At 41.3% G+C, this 24,795-nt stretch overlaps 1 protein-coding gene across 4 annotated transcripts in view; it reads left to right on the forward strand.

Annotated features, from left to right (window-relative positions):
- The window catches only part of C1QTNF7 (C1q and TNF related 7), a 99,394-nt gene extending 89,306 nt beyond the window's left edge, over positions 1–10,088 (forward strand). For 2 of the 4 annotated variants that reach the window (XM_030565446.1, XM_030565445.1), the window contains exons 2-3: positions 4,108–4,353; positions 9,110–10,088. In XM_030565446.1, the coding sequence (XP_030421306.1) occupies positions 4,116–4,353; positions 9,110–9,741 (870 nt within the window). In that variant the 5' untranslated portion in view covers positions 4,108–4,115 and the 3' untranslated portion in view covers positions 9,742–10,088. Of the gene's footprint in view, positions 1–1,038; positions 1,067–4,079; positions 4,354–9,109 lie in introns of those variants that run through there. The other 2 variants (XM_030565447.1, XM_030565444.1) reach the window with 2 other exon arrangements.
- Positions 10,089–24,795: the final 14,707 nt, after the last annotated feature.

Raw genomic sequence — 24,795 nt, forward strand, 5'->3', positions numbered from 1 at the left:
TAATGTTACAAAATTCAGCAGTTAAGCCACAGAAGTCAGGGCTCCAGATTATATGGAGCCTCAGATGTTAGTTATTATCATCTATGCTTTCTCTGCACACACAATTTAAAAACAAGAGAGGTCAGAAGTATTTTACCTCCTTAAATGTGTGTATACTCTGGAATTAAACTAAAAAGGATAGGGAGGGCAAAATTAGGGATACAGCCAGAATAACCTGTGTCTAATAATACAATCTTTATTTTCAAGAGATTCAGGATAAATCTCAAATGGAAATTTTTCTTTTAAATCAGTGATAATTGGTGCATTTTAGCATTAAGCTCTCTTCAACTGGGCAAGGGAGGAGGATCACATCACCTGCAGAACAAACTCACATTAGGGAAGTTTGCTACAATTCTTACTATTCTGATCCTAAAAAGTTAAAATAATATTAGTTGACTAATGAAAATACAGTATGTAGCGAGATTATTTCTGAAGGCTTGATGCAAAGAAAGCCCATTGAAGCTGATGGAAAGAGTCTTTTGGATCAGGCCTTAAATGAAGATCCAGAGCTCTGCATGTTAGGGTAGTGCAAAAGTGATCTGAGGGGGATCTCTTAAAGTCAGGTCTGTAATTTTAATAGTTTGTAAAAAATGTTAGGATTGGAACAGCTTTATTTTATAATATATAATGCTACAAGGCCCAGATGATCTCTAGGCATTGCACACAGTGTGGGGATGATGGTAATACTAGGATTCTAATGGCGATGGGAAAGGAAAGTCTGCTACTTTTATTTCCAATAGCAGTGCACTAATTATCATATTTTAGAACTGATGAAGGTAGGTGTGAGCTGTGTCTGGGTCATTGTTGCTAGGCGGATTAAGTACTCCACATCCAGAAGCTTCTGGAAGTGGGTGTGGGTTTTGGGTCTGCTCCAAAAGGTTCCCTGTTGCTGGGGTCACACTCCATGAGGGCAAGCGTCAGGGCAGCTGCTTTACAAACTGTCATGTGCCCTGTGCGGGCTGGGAAGAGCTGAGCCCAGGAGCAGGAAGCAGCCTATTGTCCCTAACTCTGAAGGATTTTGCAGCAGGTTAGTGATATTGTTAACTCTCCAACAGGGAAGCATGCACAATGATAATTATAGCAAGGGGAAACTAGAGGAAAAAATAACTTATATTTTAATTGTATTCTTTGAATGTTTTGATTTTAGCCAAATTGTTCTAGTTAAATTGCCTCAGCTAGTTCGATTCACCAATTTTTCTTTAAATGTAATAATGGGGAAAGAGTCATTTCTATTTTGCTATTCTCAGTTTTGTATTTTCTTGTAACAGGGTTTTCTTTAAATCTATACACTTAAGTGAGTGATTAGTTAATCAGTTAGTTGACTGGCTAGCAGTGATTTCAGCAGAGGAAGAGATTCCTACAAGCAAGTGGATGTTGCTTTAGACTCAGCAGACTGTATAGATTTGGTGATCAAAGACTCTGAGTTAGGTGAACAAAACCTAAGCTTTTGGGAACTTTCAGTTTCTTCTCACTGTATTGCTGTAGATTTTAATTTGTTTTCTTTATTTGTATGTATAACTGTGAAGGTAATGTCTGTGGATTATAAAATAGCCATGTCATGCTGTAAAAAAGATTTTATAAAGTTGTTTAATTAAATTCATTTCTTTAGTTCCTTTTGGGACTTGAATGTGGGGAGGTTGACCCTGTGCAGTCCTTGCTGAAAATCGTTAGAGACTGAGCTCTGGATCTCTAGCTACTTTCTATAGGAGTTGGGGATTCCCCCCACCCCCCAAGGTACTGGAGATAGGAAATGAAGTGAACTCTCGCCCACCCGAAGGTTACACTTGTTCTGGCTTCGAAGATGTGCAGAAGAGTGGACTTCTGAAGTTTGTTTCCTTGATGAAAGAGAAATTATTTGGCACAGATCACTGACGTCATTTCCTAATCTAAATTATTGACAAATATGTGTTCCTTGGAAGAGGGATACCAGATATGAAAAGTGAAGTGCATCTTACAGCTCAGGGATTTAGTTTCAATTTTAGCACTCTAGTGAAACAGCTGTGATCAAACATTTTAGTCATCCTGTGTTTCTTCCAAAATTGCAAGTATCAATCAGTTAAACTAAAGTTGAGTCTCTCTATTAGCTGTCAACAGTAAAGGCACTAATGCACAGTTAACCAGTTCTGATTCCATCCAGTACAGAGCAGTAGCATACATACATAGTAGCCAGTTCATTACACACACGATTATTTGTACTTTCCCCAAATACTCATTTGCTATTCTGTAACTGCTTTTTTTTTTCACCCTTGCACTATCTAGTTGCAGTGCATGCACTCTCAAAGCCACCACTTGGTCATCTCATGGGCTTCTTTAGTTCTACATGCTGAGGATGCACTGGTCATGTATCTCTGGGAATTGGACAAGCAGAGTTGTTCCTTTTTATCCAGCTGCTCTCAAACATAAAAGAAAGCCCACTCATTTTCAGTGAACCATGCTCTTAAATGCAAAGGGTCATTTTTCCCATGATTTAGACCCTGTATGATTCTGGTAACTGCAGTAGCGCTGCAAGTGGTATAAATCAGAACAAAATTTAATCCAAAGTCTCAAATGTTGGTTGCTAATTACTATCAGCAGTTGTCACATATTGTTTTTGCAATAAGCATGTATCTGTTAACCTAATTGTTAGAGATCTACTGTGTCTGCAGTGACTGTTGACCCATACTGTAGGTGCCCATCAAATTTCAATAAAGTTATTAGTATAGTTTCCTTGCCATTTTTGATATGGGATTGTGTATGACAATCAAGAGACACAATAGCCATAAGGGATCTGAAGCATTTCTCTTTTGCTCAAAAAACATGTGTTTGGTTCTTTTATCAGTCTTCACTAACACCTGATCATATTCTCTTTCTCTCTCTCCATTGCCATTCCATTTCATTTTATATTTGATGAAATAACTATGATCTGTAGTAAAATTTGTAGTTATCTGGTGACCCAGTGAAAAACTCTTTTTTCCTAACTGAGCTGATCTGGGCCTGCTACAAACCAAAGGAAAACTCACGAATTATAGAGGACTGTAAATGGCTCTGGTTTTACAAATTATTGCATGACGAACTAGTATGGCCAACAGCGTGCCTAGATATTGTGGAGACAGGTGAGTGAGATGTGGATTTCTCTGGTAAAGCAGTCTGATTCTTTGAGCAATTTGCCTCAGTATGTATTTCCTTATAATAAAGCCGTAGATAGCATACAAATGGATTTATTTGATTCTGTCATTCCATTTCCCTCTTTTTTTGCCAGAAACCAGGAGACTGATTTTCTTGTAAGCTGTAAATTAGCACTGCAGAGATGGATAATTCCACATAAATACTCTGATCTGGACACTGAAATAGAAAATTACAACTCTACTTCCAGAATCACAGCTCATACTAATTTCAGGCCAGTCAGTCACAGGTAACACTGATTTAGGACATTGTTGTATGGCAGCAGGTTACTATTGTAAGCTGTTTCTTCTTTCATCATATAGTATATTATAAAACCAAAAAGCACAACTTTAAAAATCTCTAATTATTTAATCATGAAGACAGGCAACTAGTAAAACAGAATAGTCTTGTGAAAGCATGTTGGGAGACTGCAGTGTATATCAGTTTGTATCACATCCAGAACCAAACTGGAGAAAATTGTGAACAGTCTATTCTATTCAGACTTGACTCACAACCCCAGGATAGCTGGCTGATTCTTCCTCAGTTATCACAGTGTATTAGTTAACTGTACTGTAAACATGAGAATTTAATTCTAAATTCCCATTCTCTCAACTGACTTCACACTTCTTTTAAGGATATTGTTTGTATCTATCTGCAGTCTGTGTGACACACTGCATCAATTCAGATTTGGAAGATTTTCTTTACATAAGAGAAGGCTTGAAAATTAAATGAAATCTTTAAATTCTGCAGAAACTGGTGGGGCCACCACAGCAGTGCTAGTTCAGTGTGCTGCTCTGCATTGGCTCAATCCATATTATGTTTAGGATTTTAAAAGTGTGAAGTATATATGCCTATAATCTAAAAACAAGCTGAAGGCTTGAATGACAAAATATGCATTCATGGTCTGTACATATGTATTTTTTCCAGAGCCAAGGATGTTTGCATTGCTTTACGTTACAAGTTTTGCCATCTATACAAGTGGACAATCTCTTCACAACCAGCTCAAAGGAGAAAATTACTACGCGAGATATATTTGTAGCATTCCTGGCTTGCCGGGCCCTGCAGGTCCCCCCGGAGCTAATGGATCACCAGGCCCTCATGGGCGTATTGGTCTTCCAGGAAGAGATGGTAGAGATGGCAGGAAAGGAGAAAGGGGTGAAAAAGGGAATGCAGGTATTGAATATTTGTGCTAACTAATGAAAAAAACAAAACAAAGAAACCAACAACCCAGGACCTTCTCCTGGAACTTACTGTATTTTTTTTAAGTTTTATTTATCAGTGACTTCCTGAGCATAAAATACTAGCAAATATAAATGTAAGATACTGGTGTTATGTATGTAACAAAAAATGACGAATTATAGCAGATTTAAACCCATAAAACAAGAATATTGAATTTCCAGGGTGAAACGTTATTATTATTATTATTATTTTTTTTTTTCACAGATAGTGTTAGAGTGGAGTTAAGGTTGAGAGTTCTATCAGTATCTTAAAGTTAAAACATTACGGGGATGTTGTAATTATCCAAAAAACAAATATTACAAGCACAGGACTCAGACTTGAGGTGAAACTTAAAAGAAATCCAAACAAGTTAAGAAAATAAATACAGTTAGTGTACCCAAGCAACATTAGCTTCATCCTGAAATGGTACCATTTAATAACCATGCAATTAAGATTAGAATATCGTAGTTCTTGATTAGATTAAATTGACTTTTAAAGACACATTAGCTTTTCTATTTTTTTCCTCATGGTGTCAAGGTTGTTTAGGTGCCTTAACTAAGCATTTCCAGATCTTAACATATTTAATTTTTTGAGGTCTACTCACCTCTTAAAAAGTTACTCATGTGGATGACTGTTTGAAATACCCTGGCCTAAATTAACACACAACACAATAAGCAATAGTGGAAGATAAGAGGAAAGGAGAATGTGTGTGTGTAAAAATAAGGTTTCATAGTTACAAATAGTAAGTTATGTCTAATTCATGTTCCTCAAAATGCATACGCCCTTTTAAAAACTCCCCTACCCTTTTTGTTTCTAAAACATCCCTACTCAGACAAAGGACATGGTCAACATTAATGTACACCTTTCTTGCTTACCGCTTATTACTGCAGTGCTGTCCCACCATTGCCCATTTGCTTGTTGCTTTTCAATATTTTTTTTAAATTTTTATATAAAATTTATCACCACATTTGCCATGGCATTGCTTCTTATTTGTTACATGAGGTCATCCTTTGTTTTGGAGACATCCCTCATGAGATTTTGATTTTAAAAAATGGAACAATATAAAATTAACGAGGCGCACATTTAAATGGATTAAAAATTCATCAGTGAGCAGGTATGTTTTTAATGGGGTCCTACAGGGATTGATTCTTGGCCTTACACTATTTTTATCAATGAGCTGGATGAAAACAAAATTATCACTGATAACATTTTCAGTGACCCAAGTTGGGGGAGTGGTAAACAAGAAAGAGGAAAGATCACTGATACAGAGTGATCTAGATCATTTAGTAAGGTGTGCAAGAAAACTATGTGTTTTTAATATGGCTAAATGTAAAACTAGTAACAAAGAATGTATACCATACTTACAGGATGGAGAACTCTATTCTGGGAAGCAGTGACTCTGAAAAAGATTTGGTGGGTCATGGTGGAAAATCAGTTGAACATGAGCTCTCAGTGAGGTGCTGTGACCAAAAGGGCTAAAGCAGGGGTTGGCAACCTTTCAGCAGTGGTGTGCCGAGTCTTCATTTATTCACTCTAATTTAAGGTTTTGCGTGCCAGTAATACCTTCTAAAAACGTTAAAATGTCTCTTTCTACAAGTCTATAATATATAACTAAACTATTGTTTTATGTAAAGTTAATAAGGTTTTTAAAATATTTTAGAAGTTTCATTTAAAATTAAATTAAAATGCAGAGCCCTCTGGACCTGTGGCCAGGACCCAGACAGTGTGAATGCCTCTGAAAATCAGCTCATGTGCCGCCTTCGGCACACGTGCCATAGGTTGCCTACCCCTGAGCTAAAGTGATTGTGGGATGCATAAATAGGAGAATCTCGAGTAGGAGTAAAGAGGTTATTTTTACCTCTATATTTGGCCCTGGTGTAAGTGCTGTTGGAATACTGTGTCCACTTCTGGTGCCCACAATGCAAGAAGGATGCTGATAAATTCTGGCGCAGAGAAGAGCCAGAAGGATTAAAGGGTTTAAAAAACATACCTTCTAGCAATAGACTTGATAGCACAAGATCTATTTAGTTTAACAGAAGGTTAAACTAAGGTTAAGGGTGTGACGTGGTTCAGTCGCAGAGACCCTCTTGGGACTGTCACCTGATGTGCTGAGATTATCTCTGAGCCTGTTTTTCCTGCCAGCTTGGGACTCCAGAACCCTGTCTTGTTGAGCCAGACACACTACTCTGCTGCAACACAGAGCCAGGGTCTGAACCACGTTCCCAAAGCTGCAGGCTTTAACTCAAAACCACTCAGCAGGTACTCCTGTCTCCAGCACCCAGCTCCCAATGGGATCCAAACCCCAAATAAATCTGTTTTACTCTGTATAGAGCTTATATAGGGTAAACTCATAAACTGTCCGCCCTCTATAACACAGAGAGAGAGAGATGCACAGCTGTTTGCTTCCCCAGGTACTAATCACTTACTCTGTATTCAATAATAAACAAAAGTGATTTTATTAAGAATAAAAAATAGAATTTAAGTGGTTTCAAGTAAGAACAGACAGAACAAAGTAAGACACCAAGTAAAATAAAACAAAACACGCAAGTTTAAGCCTAATACATTTAGAAACAGAATACAGGTAAAGCTCACCCTTAGAGATGTTCCAATAAGCTTAATTCACAGACTAGACTTCTTCCTAGTCTGGGCCCAATCCTTTCCCTGGTACAGTTCTTGTTAGTTCCAGCAGGCATCTTACGTGAAAAGCAGGGGATTTCACATGAGTGGGAACCACTTTGTTCTGTTCCGTCCCCTTTTATATCTTTGGCACAATGCAGGAATCCTTTGTCTCTCTCTGGGTTTCCACCCTTCCTTGTAAATAGAAAAGTACCAGGTGATGGATTCCAGTATCATGTGACATGTTCACATGTCCTGTGAGACTTCATTACCCACTGGCTAGCACCCACATGTACAGGAAGGCTTACATGTAAACAGAGTGATTTACAACCAGTTGTCCTAGTTAATGAGAGATATCAAGATTTCAAGCCACCATTAATGGCCCACACTTTGCATAGTTACACTAGGACTTCAGAGTAATACTTTATATTTCTAGCTTCAGATACAAGAATGATACATTCAAGCAAATAGGATGAACACAGTCAGTAGATTATAAGCTTTGTAAGATACCTTACAAGAGACCTTTTGCATAAAGCATATTCCAGTTACATTATATTCACACTTCTAAACATATTTTCATAACATATGGAGTGCAGCGTCACAAAGGGATGACTTGATTACAGTCTCTAAGTATCTACATGGGAAACAAATATTTGATGATGAGCTCTTCAGTCTAGCAGAGAAAGGTATAACATGATCCAGTGGCTGGAAGTTGAAGGTAGATACATTCAGACTGGAAATAGGCATGCAATTTTAACAATCAGAGTAATTAACCATTGGAACAATTTACCAAGGGTTGTGGTGGATTCTCCCTCACTGACAATTTTTAAATTAAAATTGGATGTTTTTCTAAATGATCTGCTTTAGGAATTGTTTTGGGGAAGTTTTTATGGCCTATGCTCTACAAGGGGTCAGAATAGATGATCGCAGTAGTCCCTTCTGGCCTTGGAATAAATGCATCTTTGAAAACATAGGTAACTATTACAGTATAATACGGATAGTATATTATAGACATAAGAAAATACAGTTTAATAGATTGAGTTCAGTTGAGAATACTATTTAATACTTGGTTTTCAAATGTCTGTGCCATACAGCACCAGTCCCAAACTTTGGGGGTCTCACCCTCCATTACTCCTGTCTGTGCCTCCTCATATCCACCCTAGCGCCAGAAGTGGAGCCACAGCGTGTGTGTGTGTGTGTGTAGCATGGGGTAAAGGGGCCAAGGCCCCAAATGGGGGTCAGTCTGGGGGCAAGAAGTGGGGCCGCAGCCAGGGAGCTGAGGCTGGAGGTGGGGGCTGGAGTGGAGTTACAACCGGTCTGCAGTGGAGGCTGGCAGCCGGACCCATGGTCAGATATGGGTCCACTCCTGGCCTACCCCCAACAGAGCCGTGGCCAGCAGCCGAGACTGGGGGCTAGCATGGGGTTGGGAGGGGAGCCAAGTAAGGACAGGGCTGGGCACCGGGCCAGGAGCCATCAATGTGTCTGGGGGGGTACAAGAGCAGAGCTGGGGGCAGGGAGGGGCTGGGTGATGCCCCCTCTTCCTCCATAGCTCCCCCTCCCTGGGGGCTGGCCCAGGCCCTGACATGCCATCTTGGATGTTTCTGCACTCCCCCCTAGAGGGCGCTCCAAGACCTCTGCCATGCAGTAACTAGAAGTTTTAAAGAACTTCCAGTCTAAAAAGTACAAGCTATTTCCTGTCAATAGTGACATAAATTACTAATAGAATTTTAAAGCTCTTATGGCTATATCTTGTCATTGTTCTGCACACAGAACTTCCATTAAGAATAATGGGAGTTTTACCTTTAAATAAATAAATGCCAGATTAAGGTACTTAGTATTAATATAACATTCCACCCTTGTTTGACATCTGATTAATTTTATGCATTGTCAGTGCGCACACAGAAAATATATAGATATGTTTTTTAAATCTCAAATTCCATTCTAACTGTGGGGTGTTTTCAAAAATCTGACAGGGATTACACCAAACCAGTTTCATTATGTTCAAACATATCCAGTAGTCCATGCAATTATTTGCTTTGCAACCTACAAAAGAGATTGTATATGTAATAATTAATAATATAAAATGTTTTTCAAGGTTTAAGAGGCAAGACTGGACCTTTAGGAACAACTGGAGATAAAGGAGACCCAGGACAGTCTGGTAAAAAAGGACCTACAGGATTGGTTGGTGCCAAAGGTGAAGTGGGTCCAACTGGACCACCTGGACCTAAGGGAGATAAAGGAGACCGTGGAGAACAAGGTGTACCAGGGATCTGTAAGTGTGGAAGGATAGTGCTGAAATCCGCCTTTTCTGTTGGCATCACTACGAGCTACCCAGAAGAAAGATTACCAATTGTATTCAATAAAGTCCTTTTCAATGAGGGTGAGCATTACAATCCTTCCACAGGGAAGTTTATATGTGCCATTCCGGGGATCTATTACTTCTCTTATGATATCACCTTAGCAAATAAGCATCTTGCAATTGGGCTGGTTCATAATGGGAAGTACCGAATAAAGACATTTGACGCTAACACAGGAAACCATGATGTAGCTTCTGGATCCACGGTGATCTATCTTCAGGCAGAAGATGAAGTGTGGCTTGAGATCTTCTACACTGACCAAAATGGTCTCTTTGCAGATCCTACCTGGTCAGACAGCTTGTTTTCTGGATTTCTCTTATATGTTGATACAGATTATCTCGATGCCTTATCTGATGACGACGAACTGTGATATGGGAGGTGTCAAAACATCTCCAAACAAACTAGACAGTCTGACACAGGATTTGATTTGGAGTGTATAGGAGACAAAACAATAATGATATGACCTGGAATTTTATTTTTATATTGATGGGACCACAAATCAAATGTGGAAGAAGGTTTCTAGCCTCTATGCAGGACATTTTACCAAAGAGCAGGGATAACAAAATTAAAAATATACTAAAGAATGACTGTCACTCCAGACCCGGATCCTCTTAAAGATTATGTTTATAATAATATTTAAACAAATTTAAGATAATGTACATCAAATTTTATATAAAATATATTGAGTTGTGAAGTGACTGATAGAGTGGTATTGACTTATTAAACCTCTGAATACTTTGTATTTGTTATTAAAAGAAAATTGAATGCCTGACATCACTAACAGCCTTGGTCATTCTAGGGAGGTAAATATTTAAGAGAGAGATGTGATAAGAAATTTAGAAAGTAGAATGAAATAGTTCAGTAATGGCCATTTGAGAGTGATGGACCCTGAAAAGACCATTACTTTACTTCAGTCAGACACCAACACTAACAAAAGATGTATAGAGCCAGATGACTTCTGAACAGAGCCATGCAGATTTACACTAGCTGAGTATCTGGCTCAATTACATTAAAAGGAGACCAGAACCAAGGGTCTGTATCCAATAAATGGATTAAAAACTGACTAACTTAGTGAACTCAAAAAGTAATTGTAAATGGGTAATCATTATCCAATGTGGGTGTTTCTAGGGAAGTCCAACAGGGATCTGTTCTTTACAAATGTTATTCAATATCTTCTTCAGTGATCTGGAAGAAGATATAAAATCACCCCTGGCAAAGTGTGCAGATGACACAAAAATCAGTAGAGTAAAAATAATGATTAGGATAGTTCTACAGAGCAATTTGGATCTGATGATAAGTTGGGCTTACCTGAACAGTATGCATTTTAATACAGACAAATGCAGTGTCGTAAGTCTGGGGGAGTCGGGGGTGGGAAAGGTCGGTCACACTTGCAGGATGGGGAACTGTCTCCTGGAAAGCAGTGACTCTGAAAAGGACTTTTGGGCCATGATGGATAATCAACTGAGCATGAGCTCCCAGAGCAATGCTGTGACTAAGAGGGCTAATGTGATCTTGAGATGTATAAGCAGGGGAATATCAAATAGGAGTAGGAAGGTTGTAGTACTTCTGTATGCAGATGAAACCATTTCTTGAATAGTGTGTCCAGTTCTGGTGTCAACACTCAAAAAAAGGCCTCAGAATGAGATACAAGAATGATTTGAGGTTTGGAAAATCTGCATTAAAGTGAAAGATTTAAGAAAGTCAACCTGTTTAGGTTATCAGAGAGAAAGTTATGAGGTAACTTGATCACAGTCTTTAACTACTTGCGTGGGGAGAAATTTTTTGGTGGTAGAGGTCATTTTAATCTAACAGACAAAGGCATGACAAGATCCAATGGCTGAAAACTGAAGCTAGATAAATTCAGACTAAAAAAAAAAAGGCTCGATTTTTAAACAGTGAGGGTAATTAATCATTGGGACAACTTGTTGTGGTGGGTTCTCCATCACTAGACATCTTTAAAATAGGATCAGATGTTTTTCTAAAAGATAAACTCTAGTTCAGCTAGAAGTCATGGGCTCGATTCAGGAATTATTGGGCAAAGTTATGCCCTATGTTAGGCATGAGCTCAGATTAGATGATCAAAATGGTCCTTCCAGCCTTAATATATCCTAACTCCATTGAGATTCGTGGCAAAACTCCCATTAACATCATTGGCAACAGGACCTGACCCACAGTCCTTCCAATTAGTATTGCAGCTTCTCAAAGTGCTGAAACCAAAAACTTTCTCATGGTAAGTACATGGAGACATACTGTAATAAAACTATGGTAATGGATTTATTTGCAAGAGCAACACGCGCTTATGTGACAGGCTGGTCAAAAAATATTCTTTCTATTTTTTTTAATGGAGAATTGGGTTTTCAACTAAAAATTTGTCAAGGAAAGTGCCTGATTTCTGTGTAATTTTTTTGCTTTTTGGCCAAAAAGCGTTTGGTTTTTGGAAACTTGTTTTTTCAATGAGAGGTTGAAATTCCATGGAAAAATACCCATGTTCTGACCAGCCCTACTTACACGTTTAGAAACCAATAATTAAACTGAGTTTATTACAAATAAATAGTCAGTTGAAGAGACGTTGACAGTATTATGGTAGCAACTCTGTAGTTAAGGTTCAGTGATGTCTCTTTTATTTTAAGTCCCTGTGCTCAGCTACTTATAATTTTCTCAAATTCTTTTTGGGCTGAAACTTTTCACTCTTTGCCTTAGCCCAGAGATGACTTTTAATAGAAACTTTCAAGAAAATTTCGAGTTTTCTGAAAGTGAACAAAAAACTGGGGCTTCGGTTATTTTGTAAAAAATTCATTTGGACTTTTACAACTAGATATCTCAAAATTAGCTTTGTTTTAATTCAATAATGCATGCTTTCCCTTGTTTGAAAAAAGATGGATCTGAATGTAAGTTTCTTTACTGGTTTCAGCACATACCAAAGTATGATGTTCTGAGTAGTCACAGATTCAGATACTTTTTTCTGTGAATGTTCTCTTAGTCTCAAACAACTCTATATGACTGTATAAGAATGGGGAGACCTTTCTAGCCATCATATAGTCAAGGTATATGTACCTGCTATCCAGGGTGAGTTTAACTAACGCATCCTTTTTCTGTAAGTGTAATCTTTTCAACTTTTCCTGCATAATGAGCATTTTAAAGATAATTTATATTTGATATGCCTTTATTTGAGTTTTAGAGGATTCTGGATTAATTATGATAAATCATGGAAGTCTTGGTATGTTGCAACTAGAAAGCCATTGACTGGATACTTGAAAAAGATTATTTGTCTTGGTCTGAGCATACCTGATATTATCTAAAAATTTTCAAAAGGTAAGCAGAGCTGGGCCTATATCGGAAACCTTCATAAAAAAATCAAAATAGGATAAATGAATGGGATGGGTGGTAATGAAGAGAGAAGATATTGAGGATTCAGAAGCAGAGCTTTAATTTGAACAGTTTGGTGCTACCATAAAATATTGTGGTTAAAGGAAAGATAAACAAAACCATAAGATATCTGAAAGAAGAAAGGATGGTTATTGGACACTTCTCGCATTTCCACATAGCTCAACATGGATTATGGGTCACATAAGGCCATCTTCACACAAAGAAAGAGAAGAAAAGATGGAATGGTTTCAGGACCCTAACCCTGAATACTTGAGAATCATCAAGCAGCAATTTTGGTAAGAAACCATAGTAAAAAACAAGAGTTTCCCATCTAGAACACTCTGCTCACAGGTCAGACTTGTTTCAATGTGAAGCACCTTGGAATATTCTGATCCCCAAGAATGGTACAGTCTGACCCTGCCAGCAGGTAGGGGATCTTGGGAGACAACTACTGCACTGGTAGGGTGCAAAATAAACTTTATTAAGAAAATGCAAAAACAGGGAAAATTCAATAGTGAGGGGTATGGGGTTTGTTAAGGTAGACAATTGGGGAGGGGTTTCTTTTAGTAAATAGTATAGGGGGTTTCAATAGTGGGGTACAATACAGTGGGGTACAATACAGTTGGTAACCAATTAACACTGAAGTATAAATGTAACAGGTAGCTAACAATTTCTATGTAAAGGGTGTATCACAGCAGCATATAACCAACTAACAGTTATGGGTAAAATGTGTTAAATAACCAACAACTCTAGGTAAAAATGTGTCATAGTGATGTAAATGTAAAATGTGAGGTGTGTCAGAGAGAAAAAGGGTAACCAATGGGGTTTTATGCTAGACTTCAGTAATACAATTGAGGTTTGGCAGCAGTAGGAGCGGGGTGAACACGGGGGGGAAGGGATTAAAAGAGGGAGAGAGAGAGAGAGAGAGAGAGAGAAAGGCAGTGGTAGAGGAATGAGGTTGGGGGATGGGGGAAGAGGAGCACGTGGTGGAGCAGAGACCAAAGGCAGAGGCGCTGCGGAGGGAGATTTAAACTCAGGGAGACACAGAGAGCAGACAGGCTGCAAGTTTAAACAGCAGAGAGACTGCAACGAGTGACTGGGGAGCTCAAGGGGAGACAGGCAAGCTTGGGGGGGGGGTTAGGGCAGCGGGAAGACAGACAACCACAATTATACAGAACACAGCAAAATCTTATTTATGATCTAACTTAACCAAGACTACACAAATGAGCAAGTAACAGAACACAATGCAACAATTCTTTTTTAAACCTAACTTACAGAGCACAATACAAACAATTCTTTAAACCTAACTTAACCACAGCTATGCAAAATGAAATTACAACTTATCTAGACTAAGAACCTGATTCTAATAGGTGCACCTTACACTATGCCGATTCTTTGATCGGGAGGGGGAGCAGTTCCAGAGGGCAGAGTGGTGTGTGCCCAGGGTACAGCCCCGGGGTGGGGAGTGGCTGCAGCAGTGGGGCGGCTGCAAGCTGGCGGCCCAGGATACAGTCCAGGAAGGCACAGCTTAGCAGCGGCACAGGCTTATTTTTAGCAGCAAAGGCGCTGCGGAGCAAGAAACAGATTACAGATACAGACCAAGGAGTTAGCTTGGGCCTGTCTGCTGGGGAAACAAGGCCAGCAGCTAGGACAGGGGGAGTCTGCAAGAGGGAGTACTTACCAATCCCCAGGACAGCAGCAAGCACAGAGGCAGGAACAGCAGTAGCATCGGAGGATGGAGAGAGGCCTCGATTCGCTTACAATAATCAGGAGATCTCCAGGCACAAATTTGTTGTTTGTAGGAGGGGAGTTTAAAAATGGGGGTAGGCTCTAAAACAAACGAGAGCGGGCAGAAGGCCCCCCCAAGACCCCTAGCTGATCAGACCAGGTGGCAAAGCAAGGACCTTCTCCGAGGTCTGATCAGAAAATGTCCAGCTTTAAAGGCAAACTCAGGCAGTTTCCCACCAGTACTTTTGATTGGCTCCTCTTGATACAGGGGAGGAGAGAAGGCAGGGAAAGGCTGCAGGTAAGCATAGGCATGCCTGGGCATGTTCTGAGCCACAGTTATGACTCATATGCTTAATTAGTTGGCCACTTCAGGTCTTGCATTTCTGGGCAGCGCCCCTCACACTGAGCCTGGGTCTGAACAAAGGAGCCAAACAAAGAAGCAAGAAGCCCCCTCCCTAGGCAGAGCAATGGCTCCAGTTAGTCTGTACAAGCCATTCCTATGAATAGGGCTGTGACTTTAGTTAGCACAATGGCTGGGAGGGGCGGCCACATAGGACAAACAGAAAGGAGAAGGGAAAAAGGAATGCAGCTGGGGGACAGCTGTAACAGATACAGTCCACTGTTTGCTCCTTTTGAAGTGATTCTGTAACTCATTTTAGTGCCAATCGGCCAGGCTTCATTAAGCTCTTTCATTTGATGGCAGGACTTCTGAATATGCAGTGCCTCCTTCTAGTAGCCAGGTGAATAAATGCATGCACAAACCCTATTACCTCTAGGATATTAACATATTTAAAAGGAATCTAGGACCAGTTGATCATAAGACGAAACAAATAACTTAATAGGGGAAAGGACTCAGCTAAATTAAACTGAGCCAGGAGCTGGTGAACAGAGGGGGGCCAGGATCCATTGCTGTCTCTGGCATCATTATACCAGCCCCAAGGCAACTCACCAGGCTGAGAGCCCAGAAGTAGGAGCAGAGTAAAGGATACCGCTCCTACTGGCAGCTGAGCCAGAACTTGGAGAAAGGCAGAACCAAGAGTGGTTCCTTGGCCACAGGAGTAGCATAGACCCCTCTCCCCATGCGTCCATGGGAAGGGCAGCGACCCCAAAGGCCTGGGTCCTCTCTGACCCCCCAGGCCCTTGCCTATTATATATTTTTCATCTCCATGTTAGCTTTTTTGGAAGGATGAGGTTCTACGTTTCAGATTTTGACCCTTCCAAATCTTCTGTGTGGCTCTGCCATAACTTGGAGAGAGTTCTTACAGTGACAGAAAAACACCTTCCATTACTGTTGTCTGCATCTACACTACAGTGTTACAGCAGCATAGCTATGGCACCATACCTATGTTGATGTAGCACCCTGCAGTGTAGATATGGCTAGAAATTATAACAGGATTGGGCCTGTAACCCCACCGAAATCATAATTCAATGGGAGCAGGATTGGGTCCAAACCTATATACAACAAAAAACATTGTTGTAACTTTGCTTAATTTCAACTTACTTTTTCCAAAAATGGCCAGTGCATGAGTTTAGAAGGCGATTTAACTATTTGGAAAGTTTGTAGGCACAGTAACAAACCAATTTTGAGCTATTGAAAAAAGTTAGGCAAATATAAAAACTTCAGATTAGGGAAACTTTTTACTAATCAATAACTGCATGACTGGTTTTCTTCAGACTCTGCAGAACTATTCACCTTTGCTGTCAAATTTGCTAATTTTCAGGCAACACCAGTTTTCCAAGCCAACGTTATGGGGAGGAGAGGCTAAAATAGGGCTTTATACATTTTACATTTTACATTGTTTTGTTTTTGAGTGCAACCCCCCTCAACTGACATTTGTAAGTTGCGCTAAAGAGATTGCACTTCCGTACTTGTATGAGGTGAATTGAAAAATACTATTTCTTTTATCATTTTTACAATGCAAATATTTGTAATAATATTAAGTGAAAGCACAACTTACAAATGTCAGGTTTTGTTTTGGTTTTGAATGCAGTTATGTAAAAAAATAAAAATAAAACTTTAAAGCCTTTAAGCCCACTCAGTCCTACTTCTTGTTCAGCCAATTGCTAACACAAACAAGTTTGTTTACATTTATGGGAGATAATGCTGCCTGCTTCTTATTTACAAGGTCATCTGAAAGTGAGAACAGACATTCACATGGCACTTTTGTAGCCGGCATTGCGAGGTATTTATGTGCCAGATATGCTAAACATTTGTATGCTCCTTCACGCTTTGGCCACCATGTTTCCATGCTGATGATGCTCGTTTAAAAAAATAATGCATTAATTAAATTTGTGGCTGAACTCCTTGGGGGAGAATTGTATGTCTCATGCTCTGTGTTTTATACACATACTGCCATATGTTTCATATTATAGCAGTCTCGGATGATGACCCAGTATGTTGTTCGTTTTAAGAACACTTTCACTGCAAAATGCAAAGAAGGTACCAATGTGAGATTTCTAAAGATAGCTAGAGCACTTGAGCCAAGGTTTAAGAATCTGAAGTGCCTTCCAAAATCTGATCGGGATGGGGTGTGCGGCATGCTTTCAGAAGTCTTAAAAGAGTAACATTCCAGTGCAGAAACTACAGAACCCAAACCACCAAAAAAGGAAATCAACCTTTCTGCTGGTGGCATCTGACTCATGATGAACATGAACATGTGCTAGTCTGCACTGCTTTGGATCATTATCAAGCAGAACCCATCATCAGTATGGATGCATGTCCTCTGGAATGGTGGGGGAAGCATGAAGGGACATATGAATCTTTAGTGGATCTGGCATAATATCTTGCAACATTGGCTAAAACAGTGCCATGTGACTGCCTGTTCTCACTTTCAGGTGACATGGTAAACAAGAAGTGGGCAGCATTATCTCCTGCAAATGTAAACAAACTTGTAAACAAAAAGGGACACGCTGGCCACCGCTTCACCAGCTCCCATTGGCTGGGAACGGCGAACCATGGCCACTGGGAGCTGTGGGTGGCCGTGCCTGCGGCGGTCAATGTAAACACTGTCTTGCGGCGTGCCAGTGGATTACCTTGATGGGCCGCAGGTTGCCCATCACTGGCATAAACTTTGCATCCCTGATCTTGGTTGGGGCCTGTAGTTGTTAGTTTAAAGCTAAGTAGTATTGCAAGTATTGTAAAGTTAAAAAAAAAATTGGGGAAAAAGTGATTTTTAAAACAACCTTTCAGACATTCTTTATTTAATGTCAAGTAACAAAAAAGGGCATAATCCCAACTCTTTTTCTTTGCTGGATACTTTTAACATATATACAAAATTAAAAGACTTCATTAAAGTAATCTTCTAATGGATAAGAAGAGTAAGTTAATTTGCATAGGTAAGTTCATTTTCTCCACTGTTTCAGTATCTATTAGTACTCAAAACCATATGTCCTACATGGCTTGTATCAAATGGCTTGTATAGCTGCTCCTTTTCAGCGGCAATATATGACTATTCCTAAACAATTTCACATGATACTCTAATGTTCTCCAGTACAGTTGCAAAAAGATAATAGTGAATATATAGTGCAAAAGATTACATACATTCTTCAAATTGTTTTAAAACTATCTAAAGTGCTTAGATGGGTGTCAGTATAAAACCCAAAATTACATAGTGTAAAATCTTAAAGAGAACCAATGTGCCATGTCCCTTATTGTGTATGTTTTAATAGTTGGTGTGGCTATTTGTGCAGTATTTTATTTGTATTTACATTCCATAAATCATATACTGAGTTTGGTTAGTTAATATATAGGGGAATATATATACTCATACATTTAATTTAGCAGTTTGTATATACTATACCATGTGACTACATTGATGTTTGACTAGGCAATTTGTTTGAATTGATAAGTGGTAACTTTAATGTGGAAGCATCCAGTTCACTTTTACAAATCTGTTTGAAATGTATCTAGTTCAATAAGTAATGTATATGAATTAGGTGACAAATATGGTTGAGAAAACAATATATCAGAATCAGTAGGTGATATCACCCACTCAGCTTCATCTGCACTATACCATTTAATAGGAAAAGATATACCTATGAGTAATACATTCTTTTCAAACTATTTAAAATTCACCAAGCGGTGCATTTATTTTAGTGTGATCTATGCATCTAGGAGCAATACACATTAAAATTCAGTTACTTAAATCAACATTCCAGGCTGTAGCTGTGTCACAGTATTTTTTAATTTTAAGACAAATGATTCTTCTTAACATTGTAGTGACAGAAACTCCACGTAGTTTGAGGAAGTTCTCAGTAATGTATTTGTCTTGGAGATATGAGCAATATCGACTCATTGTGGAAACTGTCACATAACGCTCTACGGAACAGAGTCAGACTGGACAGTTCTGAAAGAGTAACCATATCAGTCAATGAATAGTTAAAGCCCTTTTCCCTATAAACTGAAAAGAAGTTACCTCAGATTAATTATAGACACTTGAGTCCAGTTCAGGGCAGCCTATAACCTTTAAAAACCATCTGGGTTGCAGGCATGCAGAGACAATGGTGGTCCTGAGCAAACAGTCCTACAGGATGAACTTTTGCCGGAGAAGCAGGTGTTCCCTCAGGAGGATACTTTGTCAGCTGTTACTTTCTCATTCTCCTTATTTGACAATTCTGTGACCCCCAGTTCCAGAGGATTTTTAATCCTATCAAGTCCTACTCAGAAGATTGCTTTGGGCATACAAGGTGAACTGGTCCAATAGAATACCCACAAGCTGTTGGATGATCTTCAGGTGCTGCCCCTGGCAGAGTAGCCCTCCCTCTTAATGAGGCATTTGGAGCCACCAAAGACCCTACAGCTAAGTATGCAGACAAATTTTACCGTGGCCTGATGCAATGCTTAGTGCTTTTATTCGCATCCTTCCCCAAACTTCCTGGTAGTTACAGCTGCCCATGAGAGGTGTGTCAATGAAGATTTAAATCAACTCCCCCCCTCTCAGCCCCCCCCCAAAAGCCCAAGATTCTTGATTTGTTGAGGGGAGAAATTTATTCTACCTACTCTTGTGATTACATAACTCGGGTATAGCAAACTATAGATGACTTGCCCTTTGATGGTCATGTTTTGTCTTCTGACAAAAAAAGGCAAGACTTTGCATTTATTTAAGGATTCTTATGCTATTCTTCTCTAATGCTACACTCCACCCAGCTCCCCAAAGACATCAGTATAGCCTCCGTATAGCAACAGTACTACAGGCAGTCCTTTTATGCTTTAAAGCAGTATGATTTTTCCAGGAGAAAACAGATACAAAGAAGGAGGTCCTCCAGCTCCCATTTGAATCATCTGGCTTGTCCTCAATGATCTGTTGGGCAGCAGCCAGCCCATTTGATTTTGCGCTTGAGGACAGCAATACAGTTGTCTCTGATCTTCCAGCTATCTTTCTCCCCCTCTTTCCCCTCCCCCTGACTGGGGACAGATTGTCCAACTTCCTCAATGCTTGGGAAGCCATAAGGATGAAAAAGCAGGTCCTAAGCATGGGGGGGCGGAGTCGGCAATTTTTTGAGGGCCTAGGTGTGGCAAATTTGTTAATCTGCCACTGTATGTACCAGTGTGATGACGCATATACAAGACAGTGTGAAGGGTTGCATTAACTACTTTGCGCACCCCCCAATGCCTGGGCACAGTGTTGCTGTTTTCTCCAGCTCCTTACACACTCTGCAGACTATCAGTTGATCTCTGCAGGTCTTCTCTGGCTGGATCACACAGTTCAAATCCTTTCTAGGGTATAACAAATGAATTCAAATAGAAACAGTTCCTTGCCCTTCAGGATCAATTATAACTAAAATAGTTTCTTGCCCATCTGGGCTGAATTAGATTAATAGACTTCAAGGTCAGAAGGGACCATCGTGGCCACAGAACCTCAACCACCCCTAACTTCTGGCTGAGTTACTGAAGTCCTCAAATCATGGTTTAAAGACTTTGAAGAGAATTCACCATTTACACTAGTTTGAACCTGCAAGTGACCAGTGCACCATGCTGCAGAGGAAGGCGAAAAACCTCCAGGGTCTCTGCCAATCTGACCCTGGGGAAAATTCCTTCCTGACCCCAAATATGGTGATCAGTTAGACTCTGATCATGTGGGAAAGACCCACCAGGCAGATACCTTGGAAAGAATTATCTGTAATAACTCAGAGCCCTCTCCATCTAATGTCACATCTCCAGCCACTGGGATTTTTTGCTACTGTCAGTTGTCAGTGGGCCACATGCCATTGTAGGCAATCCCATCATACCATCCCCTCCATAAACTTATCAAGCTCTTGAAACCAGTTAGGTGTTTTGCCCCCACTGCTCCTCTTGGAAGGCTGTTCCAGAACTTCACTCCTCTGATGTTTGAAAACCGCTTTGCCTTATTTTGAGCCTAAACTTGACGATGGCCAATTTATATCCATTTGTTCTTGTGTCCACATTGGCGATTAACTTAAATAACTCCTCTTCCTTGCTAGTATTTATCCCTCTGATGTTTTTGGAGGGCTGGTCTACACTGGGGGGGGGAAATCGATCTAAGATACGCAACTTCAGCTACGTGAATAACGTAACTGAAGTCAAAGTATCTTAGATCGAATTACCTACTATCCTCATGGCACGGGATCGACGTCCGCGGCTCCCCCTGTCGACTCTGCTACCGCCGCTTACTCCGGTGGAGTTCCGGAGTCGACAGGCGCGCGTTCGGGGATCGGTATATCGTGTCTAGATGAGATGCAATATATCAATCCCTGAGAAAGCGATTGCTACCCGCCGTATACGTAGCCACAGAGAGCAATCATATCTCCCCTCAGCCTTCTTTTGGTTAGGCTAAACAAGCCAAGCTCTTTGAGTCTCCTCTCATAAGGTAGGTTTTTCGTTCCTCAGATCATCCTAGTAGCTTCTTCTCTCACCTGTTCCAGTTTGAATTCATCTTTCTTAAACATGGGAAACCAGAATTGCAGAGTCTTCCAGATGAGGTCTCACCAGTGACTTAGAATCATAATGTATCAAGGTTGGAAGGGACCTCAGGAGGTCATTTAGTCCAAGCCCCTGCTGAAAGTAGGACCAATCCCCAACTAAATCATCCCAGCCAGGGCTTTGTCAAGCCTGACCTTAAAAACACTTCCCTGTCTCTACTAGAAATACCTCGCCTGGTGCATCCTAGGACTGCATTAACGTTTCTCATGGACACATCACATTGATGCTTATAGTCATCTTGTGTTCAACCTATACATGCAGGTCTTTTTCCTCTCTGTCGCTTCCAATTGATAAGTCCCCTGTTTATAGCAAAAAATTATTGTTGTTAGTCTCAAACTGCATGACCTTACACTTTGCACTATTAAATTTCATCCCATTTCTATTACTCCAGTTTACAAGGTCATCCAGATCTTCTTGTATGATATTCTGGTCCTCTTCTCTATTGGCAATACCTCCCAACTTTGTATCAGCTGCAAATTTTATTAGCGCACACTCACTTTTTGTGCCAGGTCAGTAATAAAAATGTTAAATAATTCTTGACCTCTGAGAAACTCCACTAATAATCTCCCTCCAGCTTGTTCATCTTTCAGTTCATCGTTCAGTATGACCCGTTGTAGTCTCGCCTTTATCCACCTTTCAATTCTCATATTACTCCCCATATTCTCCAAGTTAACTGTATCAAATGCCTTACTGAAATCCAGGTAGATTAGATCTACTGCATTTCCTTTGTCTAAAAAAATCAGTATCTTCTCAAAGAAGGAGATCAGGTTGGTCTGGCATGATCTACCTTTTTTAAAACAACATTGTATTTTATCCCAATTACCATTCACTTCTATGTCCTTAACTACTTTCTCTTCCAAAAATTTTCATAGTATATCAGCAGGGTTCCTCACACATTCCTGCCCTTGACTGTGGCCAGAAATAGGTCCTCTCTGGCCTGGTTCCTTTGGCTGTGCTGTAGGGAGCATCCTTCCTTACTCCACGAGCTCCCGCCAGGAACTGTCTTGCAAGCAGCAGACAGCTCCTTTTGTTTCAACATGCTGGGCATTGATTGGCTATTGTTGGTCACTACCTTTCTAGCTGCTAGAAGACCAGATTGCAATGGCTTCCAGAATGGCTGCTCTTGGGATGCTTCTCTAGGCAAGCCTGGAGGGCTAAAACTCACTGTTTTTTTCCCTCTCAGATAACTTTCCTGAGGTGGGGTATCGCAAATGATTGGGGCCGCCAGCGATGGACCACAAAGGCCTGGCACACCCAATCACATACTTCCCTCAGCAGAAAGAAACCTGGTCTGGTCCAAGGGTAACATCCCTTACTCTTTTTCCATGAATCTTGCCCTTTCTATGGATTCAAGCAGGGTGACCCCATTGACCATCTTCTCTAGGGCTACTGGCCTAATGCCTTCCTTGATCATTTTTTCCAGCCAGGGATGTAGTTATTATTTGGCTGCCTCAAGGAAATCTGCCAGCTCTTTAACCACTTTTCTATTCTCATCAGTGAAGTTTGAGAATACTACAAGTCATAACCCCCATAGTCCTGTGGTTATGTGGTGAAGGAACCCTTTCATGGTCTTCGGGACATTGTAATTCAACATAAATTGCACATCTAATCCTCCATCAGCAGTAATCAACGGCACGGTGCTCTCGCCACTGGTAAATCTGCAAGATTGCTTTACTGTCTCTTTGGGAACAGTTTTCTAGGATACACTTGCATGCATGGCCTTCAGACACAAGAACATTTTTCATCCAATCCAGCTCCCTCTTAGGATTTCTAATTATTTCTGATCACATTTTTTTTCCTACGGCCTTCAGTAAAGCCTGTATGAAAGCCCATTTCTGAACCTCTTGGACCCACATCACATTGTGTGTGATGATAACTGTTGAAGAATCATTTTTGTTGTTTTCCCATGAGCGGTTTTCCTTTGCTTGTAGGCTAGTCCTCCTTTTAGATCCACTTTGATTAGGGCCCTGCATTGCCAATTCCTAATCTCTGGACTTGGAGAGGAACATCTTTTCTTCTTTGAGTGGTTGTTCATGTCCATTCAAAGTAGGTGTATGTGCGCCACGTGCACGCCAGCTGGAAGATTTTCCTCTAGTAGTGTTCATAGGATCAGCCCGGGCACCCCCTGGAGTGGTGCCACCACGGCTTCCTATAAAGGGGCCCTCCGACCCTCCACCCCCTCAGTTCCTTCTTACCACCGGTGACAGCTAGCTGGAACTTCTCTTGTGTAACATTTTGGCAGTGTCCTATCCTTACCGTTTAGTCCATATATTCAGTTATTTTATAGTTAGTTAGATAGCTTTTTGTATATAGTTTTCGTAGTTGGGGGGTTCCCTCCCCAGAGTCTTCGTCGCTCGCTGGGGCATGCTCGGGTCCCCCGGGTTCAAACTCTGCGAGAATTGCGGGAAATTCATGCCTAAGAGTGACCTGCACTTTGCGTGTTTGAGGTGCCTCAGAGAGGGCCACCAAAAGGACCGTTGCTCTATCTGTAGAGGCTTCTGCCCACGAACTCTTAAGGACAGGGCTTAAAGACTTAGAGTCCTCCTGATGGAGGCGGCTCTACGACCACCCTCGGATCCAGAACCGGCGGAGGCGGGGCCCAGCACATCATCCTCAGTGCGGAGTGCCCCGGCACCGGCATCAGGACTTAGGGCCCAGCCCAAGTCGTCGAAAACCCGGCACCGGACGGAGTCAGGTCGTAGGAAGTCGGCCTCAGTGCGGCACCGCTCACCTTCGCTGATGCCCACCAAGAGAAGGAAGCCAGTGAGGGATCGGTCACCCCACCAGGATCCGAGGCCGACGCCATCCGCAGGTGTAAGCGGACAGGCTGGGCTGCAGCCCTCGGCGGTTCCATCGACTCCCGCACCGCAGAGAGGGTGGTCGAGTCTGGACCAATCTAATTCCCCAGACCTCAGCGGAGACATACGCCCCCTGTCAACGCCGGAGGCGTTTGAGGCGGCCTCAGGCCTAATGGGTCTCCCGGCACCGGCCTCTCCGCATCGTAGAGAGTTGCCTACTGTGGCCCGTCCACCAGCGCAATCTAGAGGCAAGCCGGCCATGCTGTTGCCTCCCTCCCCACACCGCGCTGTGAAGGCGGCACAGGACCAGATGAGAGGCTCCCTGCCGCCTCGGCACGCCCTCCTTCGGCACCGGGCGCTGCTCCCCCCAGGTCCTTGTACTCAGAGACCTCAGACTCAGAGGCAGACTCCTACCGCTCCAGCCGGTCGCGGAGCAGGAGATTGGTGTCGGGGGTGAGCCACCAACATTACCCGCAGTGGCAGCAACAATGGCAGCTGCCCTTGCAGTGGCCATTTTGGACTCCCTGGGCCTACCATCAGTCGGTAGGCCAGGCTTTTGGCCCTTGGTCATGGTCGACTTCGGTGTCCTCGA

This window comes from Gopherus evgoodei, chromosome 5 (genome assembly GCF_007399415.2).
Source record: "Gopherus evgoodei ecotype Sinaloan lineage chromosome 5, rGopEvg1_v1.p, whole genome shotgun sequence".
NCBI classification, from domain to species: domain Eukaryota; kingdom Metazoa; phylum Chordata; order Testudines; family Testudinidae; genus Gopherus; species Gopherus evgoodei.